At 36.6% G+C, this 20,658-nt stretch overlaps 1 protein-coding gene across 1 annotated transcript; it reads left to right on the plus strand.

The window, feature by feature from the left end:
* Window positions 1-1,004: 1,004 nt before the first annotated feature.
* On the plus strand, window positions 1,005-6,626 carry LOC116675869 (arachidonate 15-lipoxygenase B; the record flags this gene model as incomplete). The annotated part of the gene is given in 13 exon segments (XM_032507393.1): window positions 1,005-1,209; window positions 1,368-1,449; window positions 1,755-1,877; window positions 1,983-2,086; window positions 2,357-2,520; window positions 2,685-2,828; window positions 3,334-3,537; window positions 3,731-3,817; window positions 3,930-4,099; window positions 4,686-4,807; window positions 4,956-5,056; window positions 5,818-5,988; window positions 6,198-6,626. Coding segments are annotated over 13 exon segments (1,857 nt in total), but the record flags the coding sequence as incomplete, so codon positions are not given.
* Window positions 6,627-20,658: the final 14,032 nt, after the last annotated feature.

Raw genomic sequence — 20,658 nt, forward strand, 5'->3', positions numbered from 1 at the left:
TGGCAGAACCTGAAATGACATGAGAGTTATTAGATCAAAACAAGAAACGTGCAATGCTTTTAACAAACTAAAACATGGCTGCAGTTGTCACAGTAGCACTTGAAGCAGATCAGCTTATTTGAGGAAGTTGCATGATTATTGACTATTGTAACTCTACAAACTTATGCCATGGCTTTAAACACGAACTGCACAACACTGTGGTATTACAGCACTGGGTTCAAATGCTAACACACTGCTGTAACAGCTGTTAACCACATATTCAAAATAGAGTAGATTTCAGTTTGGTGCCTATTATATACTGCTGATTGCAATTTTAGCTGAAAGCCTAATCAAGTGTCTTGTTTTCGACTAGTTAGTGAACACACCAGTTTACGGTATTTCTATACAGAAAGCTCAGAAAGCCTTTTTTTGTATACAAACACCAAATAAAAATGAAACAGTATGTTTAAGAGAAACAAGTAACAAGTGTACCTTTAGTTTTTTTTTCTAGTAATCCCATAAATTACTAGAAACAAAATGTTATGTTAAAACAAACTGCTGATTTTCATTCCTTGTTGTTTACCTTACTTAAAAATTGTTATATTATCAAATATATACCTTTTCTTTAAAGAAACTATTGAGTAGTGTGAAGTCACTCAAATTGTTCAAACTGAAAAGTTAGTATTTTATGTATTGGTGTTTGATGCTAGTGTTTTACTCTCAGTGTGTTCTGAGTGACAGTGTGTTATCTCAGTAAGGATTGTTCATAGTGTTTCGCTGCACCGAGCCTGTTTTGAGACGTGTGTTAAGATTTGTGTTGCTTGGAATGAGTTTTGCAGGAGATGTGAACTGTTTAGCTCCGGTGAGTGTTGGTAATGCAGACTGTAGGTAGAGTTTTGCATGTGGCTTCAGTTGTGCCCACTGTTGTTTAGCAATAACAACAAAAAACTGTAACGTAAGTTGCTTTGTATGTTAATGTCAAGTAATGTATAAACGTTTTCAAACCATTTCTTTTATTACTCCAGGTGTCTAGTTTTACCGTGTCCTGCCCTGTCTCCATTGGAAAGCTGGTCCTGATAGAGCTGGACAAACAGTGTCTCCCACTGTTCCCTGAAGACTCTTGGTACCCCGCCAAGGTGGAAGTGAAATCTCCTGAGGGAGATACCTACAACTTTCCCATCTACCGCTGGGTCAAAGACTGCAAGGTGCACAGCTTCCGAGAGGGAACAGGTTTGTGGAAATTAGCTTAACATCCTGTACGCTGTTCACTGAAAGAAAGACACTCTGCAAGCCGGTCAATAAAGAGGCTGGAGTAAATTCATGCCAACATACTATACTGTATATACAGTATAAACAAATTTAAACTACCTTGTGGTTCTTTTTCCAAGCTCTGAGAATCTTTGAAGACAACCATCATCTTGGGAGGTACAGTCGGCAGAAGGAACTGAAGCAACGAGAGAAGGCCTATCGGTGAGAGCTCAGAACAACATATTTTTGTTTTATGCACTCCAAAACTAACATTCCTCCAAACCTCCTCACCCTTTGGTTAATATACACACATTCATGGCACGCAATGATAAATGAACCACGATAGGATGTTGTTACACCTGCCAGGGTTTATTTAAATGCATTGTGCTATAACATATGCTGCAAAATTGCAATATTACATAAATAAATTCATGCCAAGGACAGTACATTATTCTTAGATAAATGGCAGTTACACTGGAATGTCGTCCAAAGTTCCTCACCTCTCTGTTCTTCTATATTTATTCCAGCTGGGATGTGTATGTAGAGGGAATGCCCCACTGCATGAAGGCAGAGAGCCCTCTTTCTTTGCCTTGTGAGATCCAATTCTCCTTTACTAAGACTACAGAGTTTCTCTACACTGCCTCCACTGGGTGAGGTCCTCAAATTCTGTCAGAAATCTATCTGTGTTACTATGTACCTGACTATTAAAGAGATTTAAGGCAGTATAATAAAGTTACTCTATTTTTATTTTCTAGGCTAACTGAACTGCAACTTAAGGGTCTGGCTGATCGCAAGGAGAAGTGGACAAACATTGATGATGTCAATCGGGTGTTCTGCTGCAAACGGACTGACATATCAGGTACTATCATGGACGTTTCATGACATACTTGATACTGTATTCACAATAGTACAGCACACTGTATTTATTCAGATATTTGACTGCATTCCTACCTGAAAAAAGAGACAGGAGTAAGTGTATCTAAATATGTAAGAGTTTTATGCTTTGTCTATGTGTGACACATTCTTTCCCTTGTTTTACATGCAGTGTACACCTAAGCTGATAACAGTGGTAGAGTAAGATTTTATCGCCAGAATTTTGAAACTCAGTCAAGTTTAACTCATTTTCCAGATTATGTCCAGAAACATTGGAAGGAGGATGCTTTTTTTGGCTACCAGTATCTAAATGGTGTCAACCCCATGTTGATCCGACGTTGTTCAGCTCTGCCTGATAACTTTCCTGTCACTGACGACATGATCTTCATCCGTGGATTTAGCTTGAGAAATGAAATGGAGGTGAATATCCTTATCTTGATTGACGTTAGTATTTTAAACAATCTTGTTCTGCCCCATGACATGTTCAATTAGATATTGCATTTTGAATGTTTTACTGTCTGTAATATCCACAGTGTATGCATGTGAGTCAAATAATGTCTTATCCTCACTAAACTTTCAAACAGAAAGGCAACATATTCCTGTGTGACTACAAGGGTTTGGATGGAGTGAAAGCAAACACCATCAATGGGAAGAAGCAGTACTTGATGGCTCCACTCGTCCTGCTCCATAGAACACCTGATGATAAACTGATGCCAATTGCTATTCAGGTGGGATTAGCACTCAAATGTAGTTTATAGTGAAGCTTTAGGTTAGGGAGTAATCCCTCTTCCAAGACTGACAGACATGCACTGCTATACTGTATATGTCATATACGGTATATATACAGGGTAGACGGAAAGACCTTTAGTAAAATTACGCTAAGGGAGTGCAAACATACTGCATATGAAGAATGTGGTTTAGAGAAAAAAAAATCTATATTTAAAGTATTTTCATTGCAATTGCCGGACAGCCTACCTCCTCTTTCCTTTTGTCAAAGACATGAGAAGTAAGACAATAAATCATTGATGAATGAGGATCAACTGATCCTGTGCTCTAAACTGGGATTCAATGAAAATATGAATTTCCTCTTAAGGGATCAACAAACTTAAGTAGTATCTAACTGAATAGCAGATGATACCTATAGTACATAGGCAACAACGTACAGCAATTACAGAACATTCTTTTAACATCCAATGAATTGAATAAACCGCATCCCTCTTCCTTCTCCTGCAGCTGAAGCAGACTCCAGCAGAGGACAACCCTATCTTCCTTCCTACTGATTTTGAGTACGACTGGTTGATGGCCAAGATTTTTGTGAGAAGTGCAGATTTCAGTGAGCATCAACTCAATGTTCACCTGCTACGCACTCACCTGCTGGCTGAGGTGTTTGCAGTGGCGCTGCTGCGTAATGTGCCAATGGTGCATCCACTGTACAAGGTAACTGAAGGGTGAACCCTGAACTTACTGCAGTTTTATCAACTTGATTTGTTTATCTTCCAAAGTTGATGAATCATGTTTGTGCGTATTTATTTGCAAGCATTTCTCACTACTAAATGGTATAGAAGCCTCAAGATTTATGACTTTGTTAACATGTAATAGTGTTACTAACAGAGTTCCCTATTTCCCTCAGCTCCTTATACCTCACACTCGCTACACTCTGCAGATCAACCAATTAGCTCGGCTTGCCTTAATATCTAAGACTGGAGTTTTTACACAGGTATGTAAATACTTACATACCTGTGTACTATAAATACTTAAATACTTTTTTTCAATGTAATTTACAATATTTGTCTCTTACTACATTCCTTACATATTTGACTGTTATCTAGTTTGCAGCTTCTGGTGGAGAGGGTATGATGACAATCCTGAAGAGATCACTGTCCTCAATGACCTACAGCTCCCTCTGCATACCAGACGACATTGCTGAGCGTGGTGTGGAGGCTGTGCCGAACTTCTACTACAGGGATGATGGACTCAAGCTTTGGGATATCATCCAAAGGTAGTACAAGTGCCCCCATATTAGAAAAAAAGAACCCAAATCCTGCCCTCTTTAGTAGCTAGCTTTTGTTCTCTTATGTAACACAGTTAAATAAGTAATGTTGAGTCAGCTAACATTTGTCTAGGGTTTCCTGTCCAAAATCTAAAGTCTAAACTACTAATCTGCATCATTTGAGCTCCACCACCCCTGTTTAATTCATTTATCCAAATAACTTTAACATCAGGCCGAACACCTACGGTAGTTGAGGATGTATTTATGTGATTAGGACAATGCACATTAATCAACATTTCTGTAAATGTGCCAGTTTTAGCCAGTCAGCTAATTTTCAACTGTAGTCCTAGATACCTAGCATGCATGTCTTTATACTGCTTTGATGCTTTGCATACTGCTCTGATGCTTTGATGAAGTTACCTGAAGTTACCTGACGTTACCACGCTATGGGCACGCCCTCTATCACGTGAGCTATCCAGGCGCACTAGCTACTGCCTCTTGATTTGAGTAGAGTGGCAGTTGGTTTTGAAATTTTGTGTGCGTGCGTGTCAACTAGGAATGTGTTTCATATTTTACCAATCTACATTTCTCAAAGGTTTGTGCATGGAGTGCTCAGCTTCTACTACAAGAATGACGATGAGGTCAAGAAAGACTCCGAACTGCAGAAGTGGATTTCAGACATTTTTGAACATGGATTTCTTTCCCAAGAACACACAGGTTAGCTTTAATTAAGAAAAAGCTCATTGTGGTGATAAATTGTGCTTTATGCGCGCATTTATGCGCATTATTATATTATCATAATGAAAATAGAACTCAACTAGTCATCTGGATGTCTTAGAGTCAGTTTATTCTTTCTAATTCTCAGGAATTCCACAACGCTTTACCACCGTGGCTGAGTTGATCAAGTTTGTCACCATGGTGATCTTCACTTGCTCAGGACAACACTCAGCTGTTAATGCTGGACAGGTGAAGCCTTTTTAATTTATCCGGATGATCAATTATAATGTTGCTATTTTTGTGGAATGGGTTCATGAGGTGTTGCAGTTTTGTTCTGAACTGAAAAAAGATCGAAGACATTAACAAGACTCTACAGCCATGCTAACAGGTCTGTGAGGCTGCAATTAGTCACAGTGTTGCTTTAAACTAAATGCAACACATGCTAAAATACTCACAATGAAAACGCTAACATACTGACTTTTAGTACTTATTTTTACCAATATCACAAACTTAGTTCAGCAAGTTGACATGCAATCATTTAGCAATTAGCACAAAACACAGAGAACAGCTGAGACGGATGGAAATGTCAGTTTTGCAGGTATTTAGTCATAAAGATTGGACAAATATAATTTTGATGTGATGACGGCACTGGCTGCAAAGTCAGAGGATCACCAAAGTGATTCCGACATGAATGTGTGAACTAGATTTAATGACAATCTTGCAAATAAAGTGGTTAAGTTGAAAACCACAAATGTTAACCTCATGGTGGCGTTGTGTAAAAAGTTAGGGGATCACCAAAGTCATTAGTCAATTGTAATTTCCCCATAGGGGATCAATAAACAGATTAAAATTTAAATTAAATTAAATTAAATTAAATTAATTAAATTAGGATCTATCCTCTGGCAACCATGAATCAGTGTGGACCAAAGTTGTGAACCGACTGACCTATTGGCTGACGTAGCGTGACTTCCGTCTTACGCACTAATTTGTCAATCAATAATTCATTGCAGTATGACTATGGTGGCTGGATGCCCAACAATCCCATCTCTCTGCAACTTCCTCCACCAACCACAAAGGGGAAAACAAGCGAGGCCACGATGCTACAGACATTCCCTGACGTCAACACAACAGTTCAGGGAATGGCCACCTTGTGGCTACTCAGCAAGCGGTCGTCTGACTTCGTAAGTGCCAGAGATTTTATGAAATATTATTATATAAATCACCTTTATGTTCAGGTTGTAGAAAGTAGGTCAATATGTCATTAGGGCAAGACACCGTCTTTGTGTCACAGAAAGAAATCAGGACCACTACAACTGTACATTATATTGCCAATAGTTTGAGTTCAAACATTTCTAAACAGTTTTTTAAAATGTATCATTTATCACATCAGGTCCCTTTTGGCCAGTACCCAGAGGACCATTTCAGTGAGAAGATTCCCTGCAAGCTGATAAAGGATTTTCAAAGAGAGCTTGACGTGTTAAGTGGGGTCATCAACGCCAGAAACAAGAGGCTGGAGGTCCCATACACATACATGGATCCAACAGAGCTCGAAAACAGCGTGGCCATTTAAATATCAGAAGGTGTGACCTCCTCAGCTTTTTGCCAAATTCAGCTTCATACTAACAAAAGTGAGAAAGGGAAGAACTGCATGTTTCTTTTTTTTAACTGATACTAAAGTGGAAAGAAAAGACTGCATGGGATTGTTGTATGCTGATCTGTGTTTATGTAAACAGTCTGATTGAAAAAATCATGCACCTCCTAAATCTTCTTAGGTCATTAAAGACTACACAGGGCATCTTATTAAAATAAATTACAAATGTGAAATACAAAAATGTGAAGCTGCTGCATTGAGAAGCGTTCTTATGTCTCAGTGTATTGTTTGTTAAAGTATAATAAAAAATATTTGATCCCACATTTTACTGATGACGAAACTGTGAATCAAGCTTTTTTCAGTAAAACCTATGTCCTAGAGAAATAAAAACAAAAGTGTTGAATATAAAATGAGGTGGCTGGTTTATCATGTAATAATCACATCAAAGTCCTAATGGCACAGTGCTATACAAGTTTGATTTATAGTTCGCAATCATTTTAAATGTCTATATTTTATACATTCTTCATGTTTTAGAAATCGCTCGTTATATTGTTGTGATAATTTGTGTGTGTGAATGTTTGCATTTGTTCTGTATGGTTTTTCCTTACCAAAATAAAGTATTGGTAAACCTACATAATGATGAGTGGGAGATTCATTTTTATCATCATCATTACCTAACTACATAATCTTTCATCTTTCATAGTTAGTGTTTTTGTTAACTGGAAGGGATACTGAAAAACACAGCTTTATTTATAAAGTCTCAAACCGATGTAAGACAGATGTGAGACAGACAGGGAAATATAATGGGAATGGTTTAACTAGGAAGATGTGACAGTAACAAACCAACACTATCTTCCACTGTCGTTATTGACTGTGCTCATACCGCATTACTGCACAATCTTTTTTTTTGTAGAAGTGTTTATTGCAGTTGCCTACCACTACAAAGGCTAGTGTGGTTGATTTTTAATTTTGGTGGTGGTGGTGGAGGGAGTGAGGGGTTAATCATTAGCTGTAATCGTATAACAGAACAGAAGATTTAATAAAGGCAGACACAACAGAACATACAGACACTGAGATGAACCTTTACATATTTACTAATTGCACAACCTTTTGTCTGAAACATGGACCATGCTTTGGGGGGAAATAGAGCCATTTGAGAATTTCAGTAAATAAAGGTATGACCTCCTTTCCGACTCTGACTATGGATAACTATCATGCATATTAAGAATTTCATTTACCGAGAGGGTTGGTATACTCATGAGGGAATCCTAATTACAACAATGTCAACAATAGTAGCTTGTGATATCCAGAACCTTTAGCATTTGCCATCCAACTTCATTCACCTAAGCTCATTGCCACTGAGTCTTTTTCCTCAACAATCTGCCAAAGAGAACCCTAAATCTTCCAGCACTGACTCCAGTCCACCTTCAAACTTGTTCCCCAATTAATTTCAGCATTCCAAATCTTTGAGAACATGCAATAGTCTGACCTGCCAATGCTTCTCTGTTGAGTCAGCCATGCCAACCTAATCTGGACAACCTATTTTTCAGCATGAAAGATAACTGACCTTTATAATTTGACAATGCCTGACAAGGATCTTCATTAGATTGCAACACTCTGTTACATTAATCTACCGGTAGCTATACATAATACAGTGTGCAGATCTTTTTCTGGTAGGTAGCTGATCAGACTGCTCTTCAATAACTGCAGTAAAAGACAGACAGAAGGTCAGCAAATGGGCACTGAGATAATATTAAAATAGTTATAAAGTAATTCAGTTCAATTTAGAAAAGCGCCACTATTTGGCTATCCAACAAATTAAGGTTTAAAGGTAAGTCCATGTTTGTCCTGTTCTTATGCATAATGGAGGACATCACTAATGTTTAGGTCTGCTAACATTCCCCAATATTTGACTTTATCATTTATCTCCTTTTATCACATCCATTAATGTCCCATTAGCGCTAATAGATTTCTTGTTTCCATGCAACTTTTGCCTTCCTAAAGAAAGAGGCTTCACACTTTATTCAACATGAACTGAAACAAGGTGTTTGATATTTCCATCTCTTAATGTGTGATCTGCCACTTTCTGTGTTTGTGTTTGTGAAAGAAGAGAGAGGAAATGCCTTCAAGAGACAAATGGAAAATGCACACATAGGAAAACATACACAAACACAGATACAGACAAATACACACATTTGGGGCAAGACATTGTCTCTGCCCTCTGGATTTGGATATGGTGGTGTATCTTCAATAAATGTATTGTTTGGTTGCTCTTTTTGTCCTAAATTAGCTGACCCAATGGAAAGTGAAGAGTATCTCATCACATGTCAGTGACACAGACAATGAAAGAAATGGACACGACGACGCCATAGGCTTTGACGGAGCCAATGAGGTCAATTAAAAGCACTTTTCTGGTGATGGCTGAGCGTACTGCGCAGCCTCAAACTGAGCTTGACGACGTAGATGTGACATGAGCAACCTGTCTGAAATATTTATGTCATCTGGTGGCTGTGCCAAGAGAAATTTATTCATGGATATGTTACTTCACTTGCCACATAACACACACAACGTTTCTGAAATATTTTGTCTGATGCTTTCATGGACTCTCTATGTGCTTCTCCATTGCCTGCGAGCTTCTCCTATACGGTAGTTTCTCTACTGCCCGACAGAAAGTGGTGTGGTTTTGAAACAATCGTTAGCCTAGTTTTACAAAAACGGCTGCTACGTGGCCATAACGTGAGATACAAGGTAATTTGTGTTTCTTTAGAAATTAACAAAGGAAAAATAATCTTTAAACGGATAAAGATGTAAAGTTATTCACTGTGACACCAAAATGAATGGGAGTCAATGGAATGCTAACAGAAGGTGATAGCTGTGTGTGTGTGTGTGTGTGTGTGTGTGTGTGTGTGTGTGTGTGTGGTCATCAAAGTCTTTGGGAGTTTAGATAAGCGCAAGGACATCCGCTGGTTTAAATGTTTTCACTTACGTTGAAATACTATATGAGGAATCCTGAAATAAGAAAAGGGACAAGATGAAGGTGAAGAACTTTTTGTATCACTTTTTTTTAATTACACTACACTATGACTTTTTTCCTCACTTTTTTCATCATATCATACTGTGACTTTTATTACTTTTTTCTACATGCCAACTGGGACTTTTTTGACATACTATGACTGTTATGTCACTTTTTCAAGATTGTATAGTATGTCTTTTATCGCTTTTGTCAACATACTATACAATGACTATTTATTTTTTCTATATGCTATACTATGACTTTTTTCAACATATATCTTTAATTTTGTAACACTTTTTTGTTGATGAAAACAATTCATGGATGCTGAACTTGTTTTAAATTAGTTGAAGCTCTCTGGGAGCTGTGTGGACAAATTCATCATCAAACATTGATGTTTTTATCACTTTTTTCAACATACTACACTGACTTTTTCAATCCTTTTTTTCACATACTATTCTCAGACCTTTTTCAACAAACTATACTATGTTGTATCACTTTTTTCAACATTTTGTAGTATGATTTTTTATAAAAGAAATTCTACATGCTATACTATGACTTTTTTCGACATCTATACTTTGACTTTTTCAGACACCCTGTACAATTACTTTTTATCACTTTTCATATGTAGTGATTGTGACCAGGTAAGTTTCCAGAACAAACCGGAGCAGGAGGCCACGTACAAAATAGAAATGTAATTTATTCACAGTTTGCATAGATTAAAAACACTAGTAAAAAACAGCAAACAGCGCCAGCGTGAACACGGTGGAGACTTTAAACAAAGAGAAAGAAATAAGGTGCAATGGCACCGGCGCAATTACTTGATATAAATAGCAAAATTCCACTAGAATAATTTAGAGGCTGTTAATATGCGTTAGGACCCAATACACACAATAAAAGAGAATATAATAAAATACCACTGCACACTTTAAAACTCAAACATTAATCACATGCAGGGAATAATAAAAGGCAACACGTCAAACCACAAAAGTAAGCAATAAGGGGTCTCTAAAGCTATCGTTCAGCCTGTAACCAGCCCTAAGATTGGGCCGCGCCCGTCAGCAATATTGCACTTTACCCTTTCACAACGACAATATATCAAAAGAACAAAACAGACTAAACTAAAGAAAGAAAACAAATTATAGAAATAAATGCCCGTTACTTTAAATGAGTGTGGGAAAAAACAATGACAGACAATATTGCACTTGCAGTCCTATAAAAAAAAAACAAAGGTTAAAACGATATTAAACCCCTTGTCAGAATATTTTCAAACAATACATTTTATAAAATGATCGGACAATCTGCCGTACCTTCAAGTCATTTAGGTTTCATTCAGACCCGCAGCATGATTTTAATGTCGTTATGATAGTTACTAGAAAAAGGGAAAAACAATACACTGAACATTTCTGTTACATGTTTGATCAATTTCACGGCACATAACTTACAATCAGTACCTCAGCTCCAAGATTAAGCTCATCCAAACATCTGAAATGTTTGGCCTGCACGCGTCTCATACACTCCGCTACCCTTCCTGAACTGCGAGCCGAGAGAGAGAACGCGCATTACCCTCTAATATGACCTCCGCCCTTCACAGGGCCATGACGTCACAGCCATTACATATAGTATACCTTTTTTACACTTTGCACATCATACTATGACTTTGTTAGACACACTGTATTGTGACTGTCACTTTTATGTCATACTATGACTTTTTTGTCACTTTTTTCAACAAACAACTATACTATAACAAACTATAATATGTACATATATAGATATATGTAAATATATGTATATATAGTATATATATATATTTATATATACGATAACAACTATAACAAACTATACTGTTATATAACTTTTTAACTTTATACAGCATGACTTTTTATCACTTTTTCAACATAACTGTAATAGGACCATTTATGACTTTTTTCAACGTACTATGCTATGACTTTTTTTATCACTTTTTTCAACGTACTATATAATTACTTTTCTATCATTTTTTTGTCATGCTATACTTTGACTTTAGTCACTTTTTTTCGACATAGTATACTCTGACTTTTTCATCATTTTTTCAACAGACTTTGAATTTTTAGCACTTTTTCTACATACTATAATATTACTTTTTTGACATACTATACTATGACCTTTTTCAACAAACTATACTAAGTCATTTATATCACTTTTTTCAACATTGTATGGTAGGACTTTTTGATTTTTTTCTACATGCTATACTTTGGCCTTTTTCAATAAACTAGGACTTTTTAATCACTTTATTCTACATTGTATGTTACGTTTTTAACACTTTACGTCATACTATACTATGACTTTTTTAGACATGCAATACTGTGACTTTTTTATCACTTTTTTCTACATGCTATACCATGACTTTTCTTGACATATTATACTATGACCTTAGTTAACAAACTATACTTTTCAAAAAGTTTTTCAACATTGTATAGAATGACTTTTTATGACTTTTTTCAACATACAATGCTATTACTTTTTATGACTTTTTCTACATGCTATGCTATGACTTTTTGCAACGTACTATACTATCACTTTTTATCACTTTTTTCAACATACTATACTATTTCAACATTGTATAGAATGACTTTTTACGACTTTTTTTGTCACACTATACTTTTACTTTTTATGACTTTTTTCTACATGCTATGACCATTTTCAACATACCATACTATGACTTTTTTGTCGCTTTTTTTCTGACATACTGTACTAACATTTTTTTGACATGCTATGCAATGACTTTTTGTCACTTTTTTGACATTGTATAGTATGACTTTTTTATCACTTTTATCTACATGCTATTCTATGATTTGTTTTTGACACACTTATGGCGTATAGTATTTTTTTATGTTTTTCAACAAAATATACTATGACTGTCATGACTTTTTGTCACTTCCGACATACTAAAGTATTAATATTTATGACTTTTTTCTACAAGCTACACTATGGCTTTTTTAACATACTATACTATGTAGTTTTATCATTTTTTTTGACATACTAAACTATGACATTTTTATACACGCTACACAATTACTTTTTTTTACATTGTATAGTATACATTTTTAACACTTTTTTCGTCATACTACACGATGACATTTTTTCCAACAAACTATACTATGACTGTTATGTCACTTTTTTCAACATTGTATAGTATGACTTTGTATCATTTTTTTGACATACTCTAACATTACTATTAATCACTTTTTCTATATGCTACACTGACTTTTTTCAACATTCCATACTATGACTTTTTATCACATTTTTACATGCTATACTTTGACTATTTTCAACATACCATACTAGGACTTTTTATCACATTTTTACATGCTATGCTATGACTATTTTCAACATACCACACTACGACTTTTTTATTGCTTTTTACTGATATACTAACATCTTTTTTGACATGCCATGCAATGACTTTTTCTCACTTTTTTTTACATTGTATAGTATGACTTTTTTATCACTTTTATCTACATGCTACATTTGTTTTTGACACATGTATGGCGTGCAGTGTGACTTTTTTCAACGTTTTTCAACAAACTATACTATGATTGTTAAATTATGTTTTTAGCATCTTATTGTATGACTTTTTATCACTTTCAACATACTAAAGTATTAATACTTATGACTTTTTTATACAAGCTATACTATTAATTTTTTCAACATACTATTCTATGTATTTGTATCACTTTTTTTCAACATGCCATACTATGACTTTTTTATCACTTTTTTCTATATTGTATAGTATAACTTTTCAACACTTTTTTTGTAAAACTATACAATACAATATATCACTTTCAACATACTTAAGTATTAATACTTATGACTTTTTTATACAAGCTATACTATTAATTTTTTCAACATACTATACTGTGACTTTTATCACTTTTTCTGTCATACTATACGATGACTTTTTATCACTGTTTTTTTCATGCTGTAGTAAGACTTTTTTTTAACATGGTAAACTATGACCTTTTTCAACAAAGTATACTATGACTGTTTTATCACTTTTTTCAACTTACTATACAATTACTTTTTTATCACATTTTTCAACATCCTATACTATTAGTTTTTTACCACTTTTTCATCGTACTATACTGTTACTTTTTACCACTTTATTTACATGCTAAACTATGACCATTTTAAACATACTGTACTATGACTTTATCACTCTTTTTTGACATACTATACTATGTCTTTTTTTGATATGCTATACAGTGACTTTTTCACTTTTTTCCACAGGCTATACTATGATTTTGTTTCAACATACCTATGACCTTTTCCAAAAAACTGTACTATGAATATCAATGACTGTTTTTTACAAGCTATACTATGACCTTTTTCAAACAGACGTATTTTTATCACTTTTTTACATGCTATACTTTGACCGTTTTTGACATACTATACTATGCCTTTTTTCAACTCTTTTTAATATGCTTTTTTCAACCTGGTTTACTTTTTTATGACTTTTTTCCAACATACTATACTATGACCTTTTTTGATGTGCTATCAGATACCTGTTGCCGTCATGAAATATGAAATCAATGCACGTGTCCTTCTGCTTGTACGAGTCTGCAGACTAGAACTGGTTTGCACACTGAACAGTTTCATTCTTTGTTTAAGTTAGAAAACGTCTCGGGTTACGTATGTAACCCTTGTTCCCCGAGATAGGGGAACGAGACACTACGTCGGTTACGACACTATGGGAACGCCTTAGGCATGACAGGGCTGAATGCGAATGAAAACTACTCCAATCTTATTGGTCCTAGTGAGAACGATAGCATGTGATGGCATAACCGTCTTGATTTTTACAATCAATTTCCCACAAAGTAATCTAATTAATTCAGATGACCTGATTGTTTAATTGTTTAATTTACATAAAATGTAGCAAGGCCTTCTGTAATGCATGCACTGACTTGATTAAAGATTTCGTTTTTTAGGATTTTTCAATCTCTTATAAAGAAAGAAAATCTTTCTTCTTTCATAAAAGAAATTGGACATCCCAAAGTTGATGAATATTATAATGTCAAATTCTCCGCATAAGGAAAAGGCCTTTAAAGAGTATAGAAAACTGATTAGAGTCGGAAGTTGCAGAAACTCCCTTGATTCGACACAGCAGTAATTGTTTTTTTGTTATGGTAGTGGAATCACACATATAAAGTCATTCCACTCACATAAACAAGAGAAATATTGCGATTTGGTACTTTGATGAAATTACCCAGGCCCAGCATACAGAAAGTAGTTTGAGGTTCTGGGCCATCATTGTACCAAAGATATAATTTTTGTTTTAAATCTGCACAAACACCGTTTTGTTTAAAGGGGTGATAGAATGCAAAACCGATTTTACCCTGTCATATGTGAATAACAACAATTCAGTGGGTAAATAGGACATACATAGAAGCTTAAAATCCCATTGACATGCCTTTCCTCTGAGAATCTCAAATTTTGAAACTGCCGCTGAAACGGGCGAATCCCAACAAAGCCAAAAGATGACGTCAGGGTCTCAGAACCTGTAGCTTTGTCACGCCCATGGACGTATAGGAGAACGGTCCAGCCCCAACGTTTACACACAGGCCACTGACCTGAGACCAGTTCCTAATGGAGCTAGCGTTAGGTCAATTAGATGTCCGACTGAGAACGCTGCTCCTGTACTTTGACGGGATTTACTAAGAAGAAAGTTTGGAATATTTTCCAAGATATTGACAATGAACCAGGATTGTAAATGCAGAGTTCCAGGCTGTACAGGGAACGGAGAAACTTCTCAGTCTTCCCAAGGAAGCAAACACTCGACGGACATGGCTGCAGTTTAAGGAGATCCCTGTGAACTTTTCCCCCAAAGACAGTTTTCAAAACTTTGGACAATTTAAAGCAGGATTTGCTAAGCTGCTGTTGCTGTTCCGACTGTCTGGTCATCCCAACCACAAGCTGTAAGTATGATTTTGTCGCTAACAGTAACATTAGCAATGCTAACGTATCCTGTAGCTAGCATAGGCTGAATGTGTGTTGATCAACTATAATGGCAAAGGGGCTAACGTTTCATTTTCCTAACTGTTCCATTCGAATAAATACCCCGTGTTGTCATGTAGCTCCATCTATAGTTCACGATGCATGTTTGTCCACTTTGGCAGGCTAGCTAGCTAGCTGAGTAACGTTACAGCTTACATCCCGTTTGCTTCGACGACAGAACTGGAAACTTTATAATTTCATATGATATCTAGTCAATCTTGTGAAAAGAGTGTGTACATAGACTGCAATGTGTTGATTTGCATTTTTTTATTTTATTTCAGAGTACATCATAAGAACGACAAGACACGAAAGATGCAGCTCGCCAAACAGATGCTCCGAGTGTGTCATCTCGGGGGACACAACTGTCTCATAAGACATCAAGACCTTACATACGAAGCAAAGGTAACCTTTCTAATTATTCTGACAAACCAGACGTCTTATGGTGTTTGTGTAGCATTGTGACTGGGTAGGATTTAGCAGAGCAGTGTTATCTAATGTTATCATGATGAGTGAGTGACTTTTATCAAATATGTGAGCCATTAACAACACATTAGTGAACTATTTAAAGCAGGAATAGAACTATTCATCTGGATTATCGCTGATTGGTCTGATCTCAATTAATTGCATTTCCTTTTGTGGGGGAGGCTGGTGAAAATAATTTGGACAATAGGCAGGAATGTTTTTGTATACAACAGGTATGACTGAATGCTAGATTGTGTGTAAGATGCCTTTTGCAGGTATGTACACGCCCTATGAACTTTGTTATTCAACAAAACAAGTCTTTAGAAAAGGCAAATGTGAATGAGGGGACAAATTGTCTGCAGAAACTGGTTTCTGGAAGCAGTCCGGCAGATTCGTGGGCCCCAGGACCTGTGTGCTCAGCTCGACAGGCACCCAACCTGACATACTGCCCTGAAGCCTCCAGAAACTCCCTCCGTATACGCAGCACGACACAAGAGGGGATCACGACACGGACACTTCTACCAAGAAAACCCAGCACCAGCTCACAAAAGTCCTATAAGCCATGTGTCTGCATTGCCTGCAAAGAGAACAGGATGTAGTGGACAATCACATTTTTTATCTGTTAGATTTCAGAGTAATGATGATTGTTTTGAAACTAAATAAAGTTTTTAATTTTGTTGTCTTGATAATACTGTGTTTTTGTAATAATGCTGAACCAATAATCAATGGGTATTGTTATAGAACTGCTAACAGTGGTATCAAATTGGCCTCACCTTTCCATCCCTCTGATTCTCAACTGGCCATGGTCAACTCTGTAAATATTCATTGCATTTTGCGAAGAATATATATTGAGGCACACCGGATGAAGGCCAGGATGGTGTGTCATACAGGTTATCTCCTCAGGAACCTGGGTCATTCTTTTCATGACCTGTAAAAACAAACCTTGAGCTTGTTATTTCATAATGTTGAATGAGCAGAAAGCATAAAGTAGCTTGAGTTAATGTATCTAGTTTTAGTTACCTGAGGTATTTATTGGCAACATATATGTTCTCTTTCCTGGGGCATGTGTGCACAGTTTCCACAAGAACACCTGCCAAGGTAAGATGGGTGCACCGAAGTTGTAATTTTACATATTACTACATGTTAAGAAGGTAATAATCTCAAAGTCAGATGATCTAATCAGCAGGATAGTAGTTCCAAGATAACATTTGACCTACTGACACAGGCGAGAGTGGTAATAATACTTTAGACGTAGCATACAAACTGAACAGAAATAGTAGGCTCCTGTCCAGCTAAATGGACGTCCTGTTGTAAGATAACATATTACTACTACTTGTTAAATAATGTACGTAACTCATAATCATAATCAAAGAGACTTTCGTTGTGAGCAGCTCTATGAACCAGCCACTAACTTTTCAGCCAACTGGACACCTTGACTGAAACTGCGAGGGTACGAAGTTGTAAAGTATTTGTCCGTGTGCAAACTTATGTTGCTTACGATACTAAAAACAAGCCTAATACAAAGTTATTCTTAGGCTACAACACTGAAGTGTGAGTATTACATTAGTAGCTATAACAACGGACGGTAATGTTGGGCTATGTGTGAAAATGCTACTAACTGCTAAATGACCAAACTTACCAGTCTGAAGTCATTTCCAATCTCCTGGCAGGTTGCTCCTCTACATCAGATCTTCCTCTGATTCAGACTCAAACAGATACCGTTCAACAGCTCAGTCTCCATGCTATCGCCACCTTGGATGTTTTAGTGAGTGTTGTTGGTCCGTTGCACACCAACCAATCAGCGCGCAGCTTGTTTAAATATTCATGAGCAGACAATATAATGCAGAACACCTCTCGTTCAAGCCAGGTCAATTTAGCAGGGTGGTATGAGGGCCAAAAGAACAGCAAAAGCAACATTTTCAGCCCAACAAATGTTACATACCCTATCAGAAGACCTCAAGGAACAGCGTGATACACTCTATACAGCCATTCTATCACCCCTTTAAGCTTCACCAAATACATTTAGTGTAACTTAAGGGTTTAATGATGTGTTTGAGATGATGAATGCATTTACTTGTTGTGTTTAACATGATTGTTACTGTAACATCAAATGCCTGTCTTCTTCTCCTCCTCTTTATTAAGAGGAATGTCTTTTACGATATCCCTATGCCTTTCTCGAACAGTACAAAACAACAATTTAAGGACCTACTTATTAAACTAGATTGACAGTGCCCTAGTCAAAAGCTCAAAAGGATATAAATTACATTTTACTTTTCTTTTAAATAAGAAAGAAAGTCACGCTTGTTTCATAATATATCAGTCAAATGTATTTTATTTACACACTGGTCTGATTAATCTGAATTTGGTGAATGCACCCAGCATACAGAAAACCTTAAAATTCCAGCCGATGCCCTTCATTATCACAGCAGACGATATGCAACTGTGTGCTTGCAAGTTACAGACAGAGCATATACATAACACATGGAAATACATATGTGTGCATGTTAACACAGCATTGTACTACACAAAGTTTCCATCTGTAATGTACATGTTCTGTATACTGCATACTGTATATCTGTATACTTGTAGATGTTTAATTAAAAGTTGAAATACCAACTATTTTGAAATCCAATTAATATCCATATAGAATTTACACAACGTAAAAACCACACAACAATGGGATTGCAGATCTTTAGAGTATGTACACACAGTTACATTTACAATAATACAATTTGTGATAGCCTGAAAAATTGTTGGTATCATCTTTGTAACAAACTGCACTTAATATAAACAAAGCACATACTGTTTAATAGAAAGTAAGTGTTGATTTGAGTGTCAAAAATCATACACTGTATCTGTTTGACACATCGCAAGTATCTGAAAACAATAAAAATGAAGTGTTCAAACTAATACCTTTTTTTAAAGATTAGAGTAGAAAAGGTGTAGATTTTTAAACCCTCTTACCTACCAAACAGATCTTTGAAATACTGCAACAACAAAACAAAGGTGTATTGTTCATTCCAAACTGTGCTATAGAACATTTGCAATACCAGAAACTAAAACCAACAAAGCAGGCAAACCTGACTTACTATGGTTTTATACTTTGGGTTTGTATCAGATTTGGAGTCATCTGAACTGGAAAGAAAATTGACAAATACAATTTGTCTTTATATCATCTTTTTAAAACTAACCCTTTAAAGAAATGTATTTCATTTCTGATATTTGCTGATCAAAACAGTCACAAAATGCACCCCTAGCCACAGCTGTTAACATCAACAAATAAAAAGCAATGGCTTGTGGTTAAGATCAAGCAAAGCAAAAGCAGAGGGAACAGTCCTCTCTCCAGGAAGAAATGAAAGTAACGGGGCCTCTCAGCGGTGTGGCTGGAAGGCTGCCAGGGCTGTGTTAGGGTGTAGGACATTTCCATGGTAAGTAGGTACATGCGGCATCTAGTAACAAGATGAACAGAGTGAGAGGGGGGCTGAAAAGACGAAGGGTATGCTGCTGGGATCCGTTTGCATTTCGATTCTGTCTTTTTATTTATGGTCAGTCAAGAAAGGGAACGCACTGTTCTTCTTCCGATAGTTTTTCAGATATCGTTCACAGAATCTGGAAGGGCAGTGGGGAGGGCGGGGGGGGCAGATTGAGGGGATGGTCACAACAGAGTCAGTTCTCTTTGAGATGATTTTCCCCTCTTGTTTTCTTTCTGCCTATTCTGTACTGTCAGTTAGAGTCTCCTCAGATTGTGCTCCTCTGTGCAGGAGCCTTTCCTCAGGCTTGTCGTCCACAGCCATCCGCCGCTCCTGCCTCGCCCACGTCCCCCTTCAGGATCACCTGTTGAAGGGCAGCAATGGGCACAATGAGATACTATCACTAAGGAACAATCATGACATGCATTTCTACTGAAAACGGATGTCAATTTTTACATTTAACCATACATTTTGACATTCAGAATGCTGCCATGAGTAGTTTCTATAAGCGGGAATACAACATTGGATAAACTGTTGATAATGTCAGTAGAAATATAATTTAAAATGCTTACTGAGCGAATTTGAAATATGTACCGCATACTTACACTTTCTAGGCTGTACCCCATAATGTGATTTGGTGTGCCTCCAGCCATTTCCACTGTCGGCCCCAGACTGCTGGACTGTACTGCTTCCCTTCTTTACAAACACTTGCAGCATGCCCACATGGTGGCCTGCCAGCTTGTGCCGGAACGACAGGCACAGATTGCCGTCGTTCCAGGGGGGGTGAGTGGGAGGACCAGCCGTGCCCCTCGCCCAGTCCTCTTGTTGCCTACCTCGGGAATGGTGAGGTACCGTCCACCTGGGGAACACATGACGGATATTACAGTCAAGGAATGAAAATAATATAAATAATATAATAATATAAAATATACATTTTTAGTTTAAAAAAAAGAGACACACCAATCTTGTGAATCAATAACACTGGACTGTCTCTTTGAAACATACTTAAAAATGTCCACTCTGCCATTAGAATGCTGCACATTTGCCAGTTGCACCTGACATGTTTTATTTTATACTTACCAGTCTATACACAATGCACATGCTTTATTTATATTATATGCTTCATGGACTGTGTAACTTGGTAAACTGTTTTAAATGACTTACTCTGAATTAAAAATTGACCTTAACTGATTTAAACCAAATGTGTTGAAGTAGACTAGATTTACACAGAACTTTACCATTTCTAATAATTGTAGCACTAAAAATGACGTGGATTTCCAGAAAC

This window comes from Etheostoma spectabile, unplaced genomic scaffold (assembly GCF_008692095.1).
Source record: "Etheostoma spectabile isolate EspeVRDwgs_2016 unplaced genomic scaffold, UIUC_Espe_1.0 scaffold00002357, whole genome shotgun sequence".
NCBI classification, from domain to species: domain Eukaryota; kingdom Metazoa; phylum Chordata; class Actinopteri; order Perciformes; family Percidae; genus Etheostoma; species Etheostoma spectabile.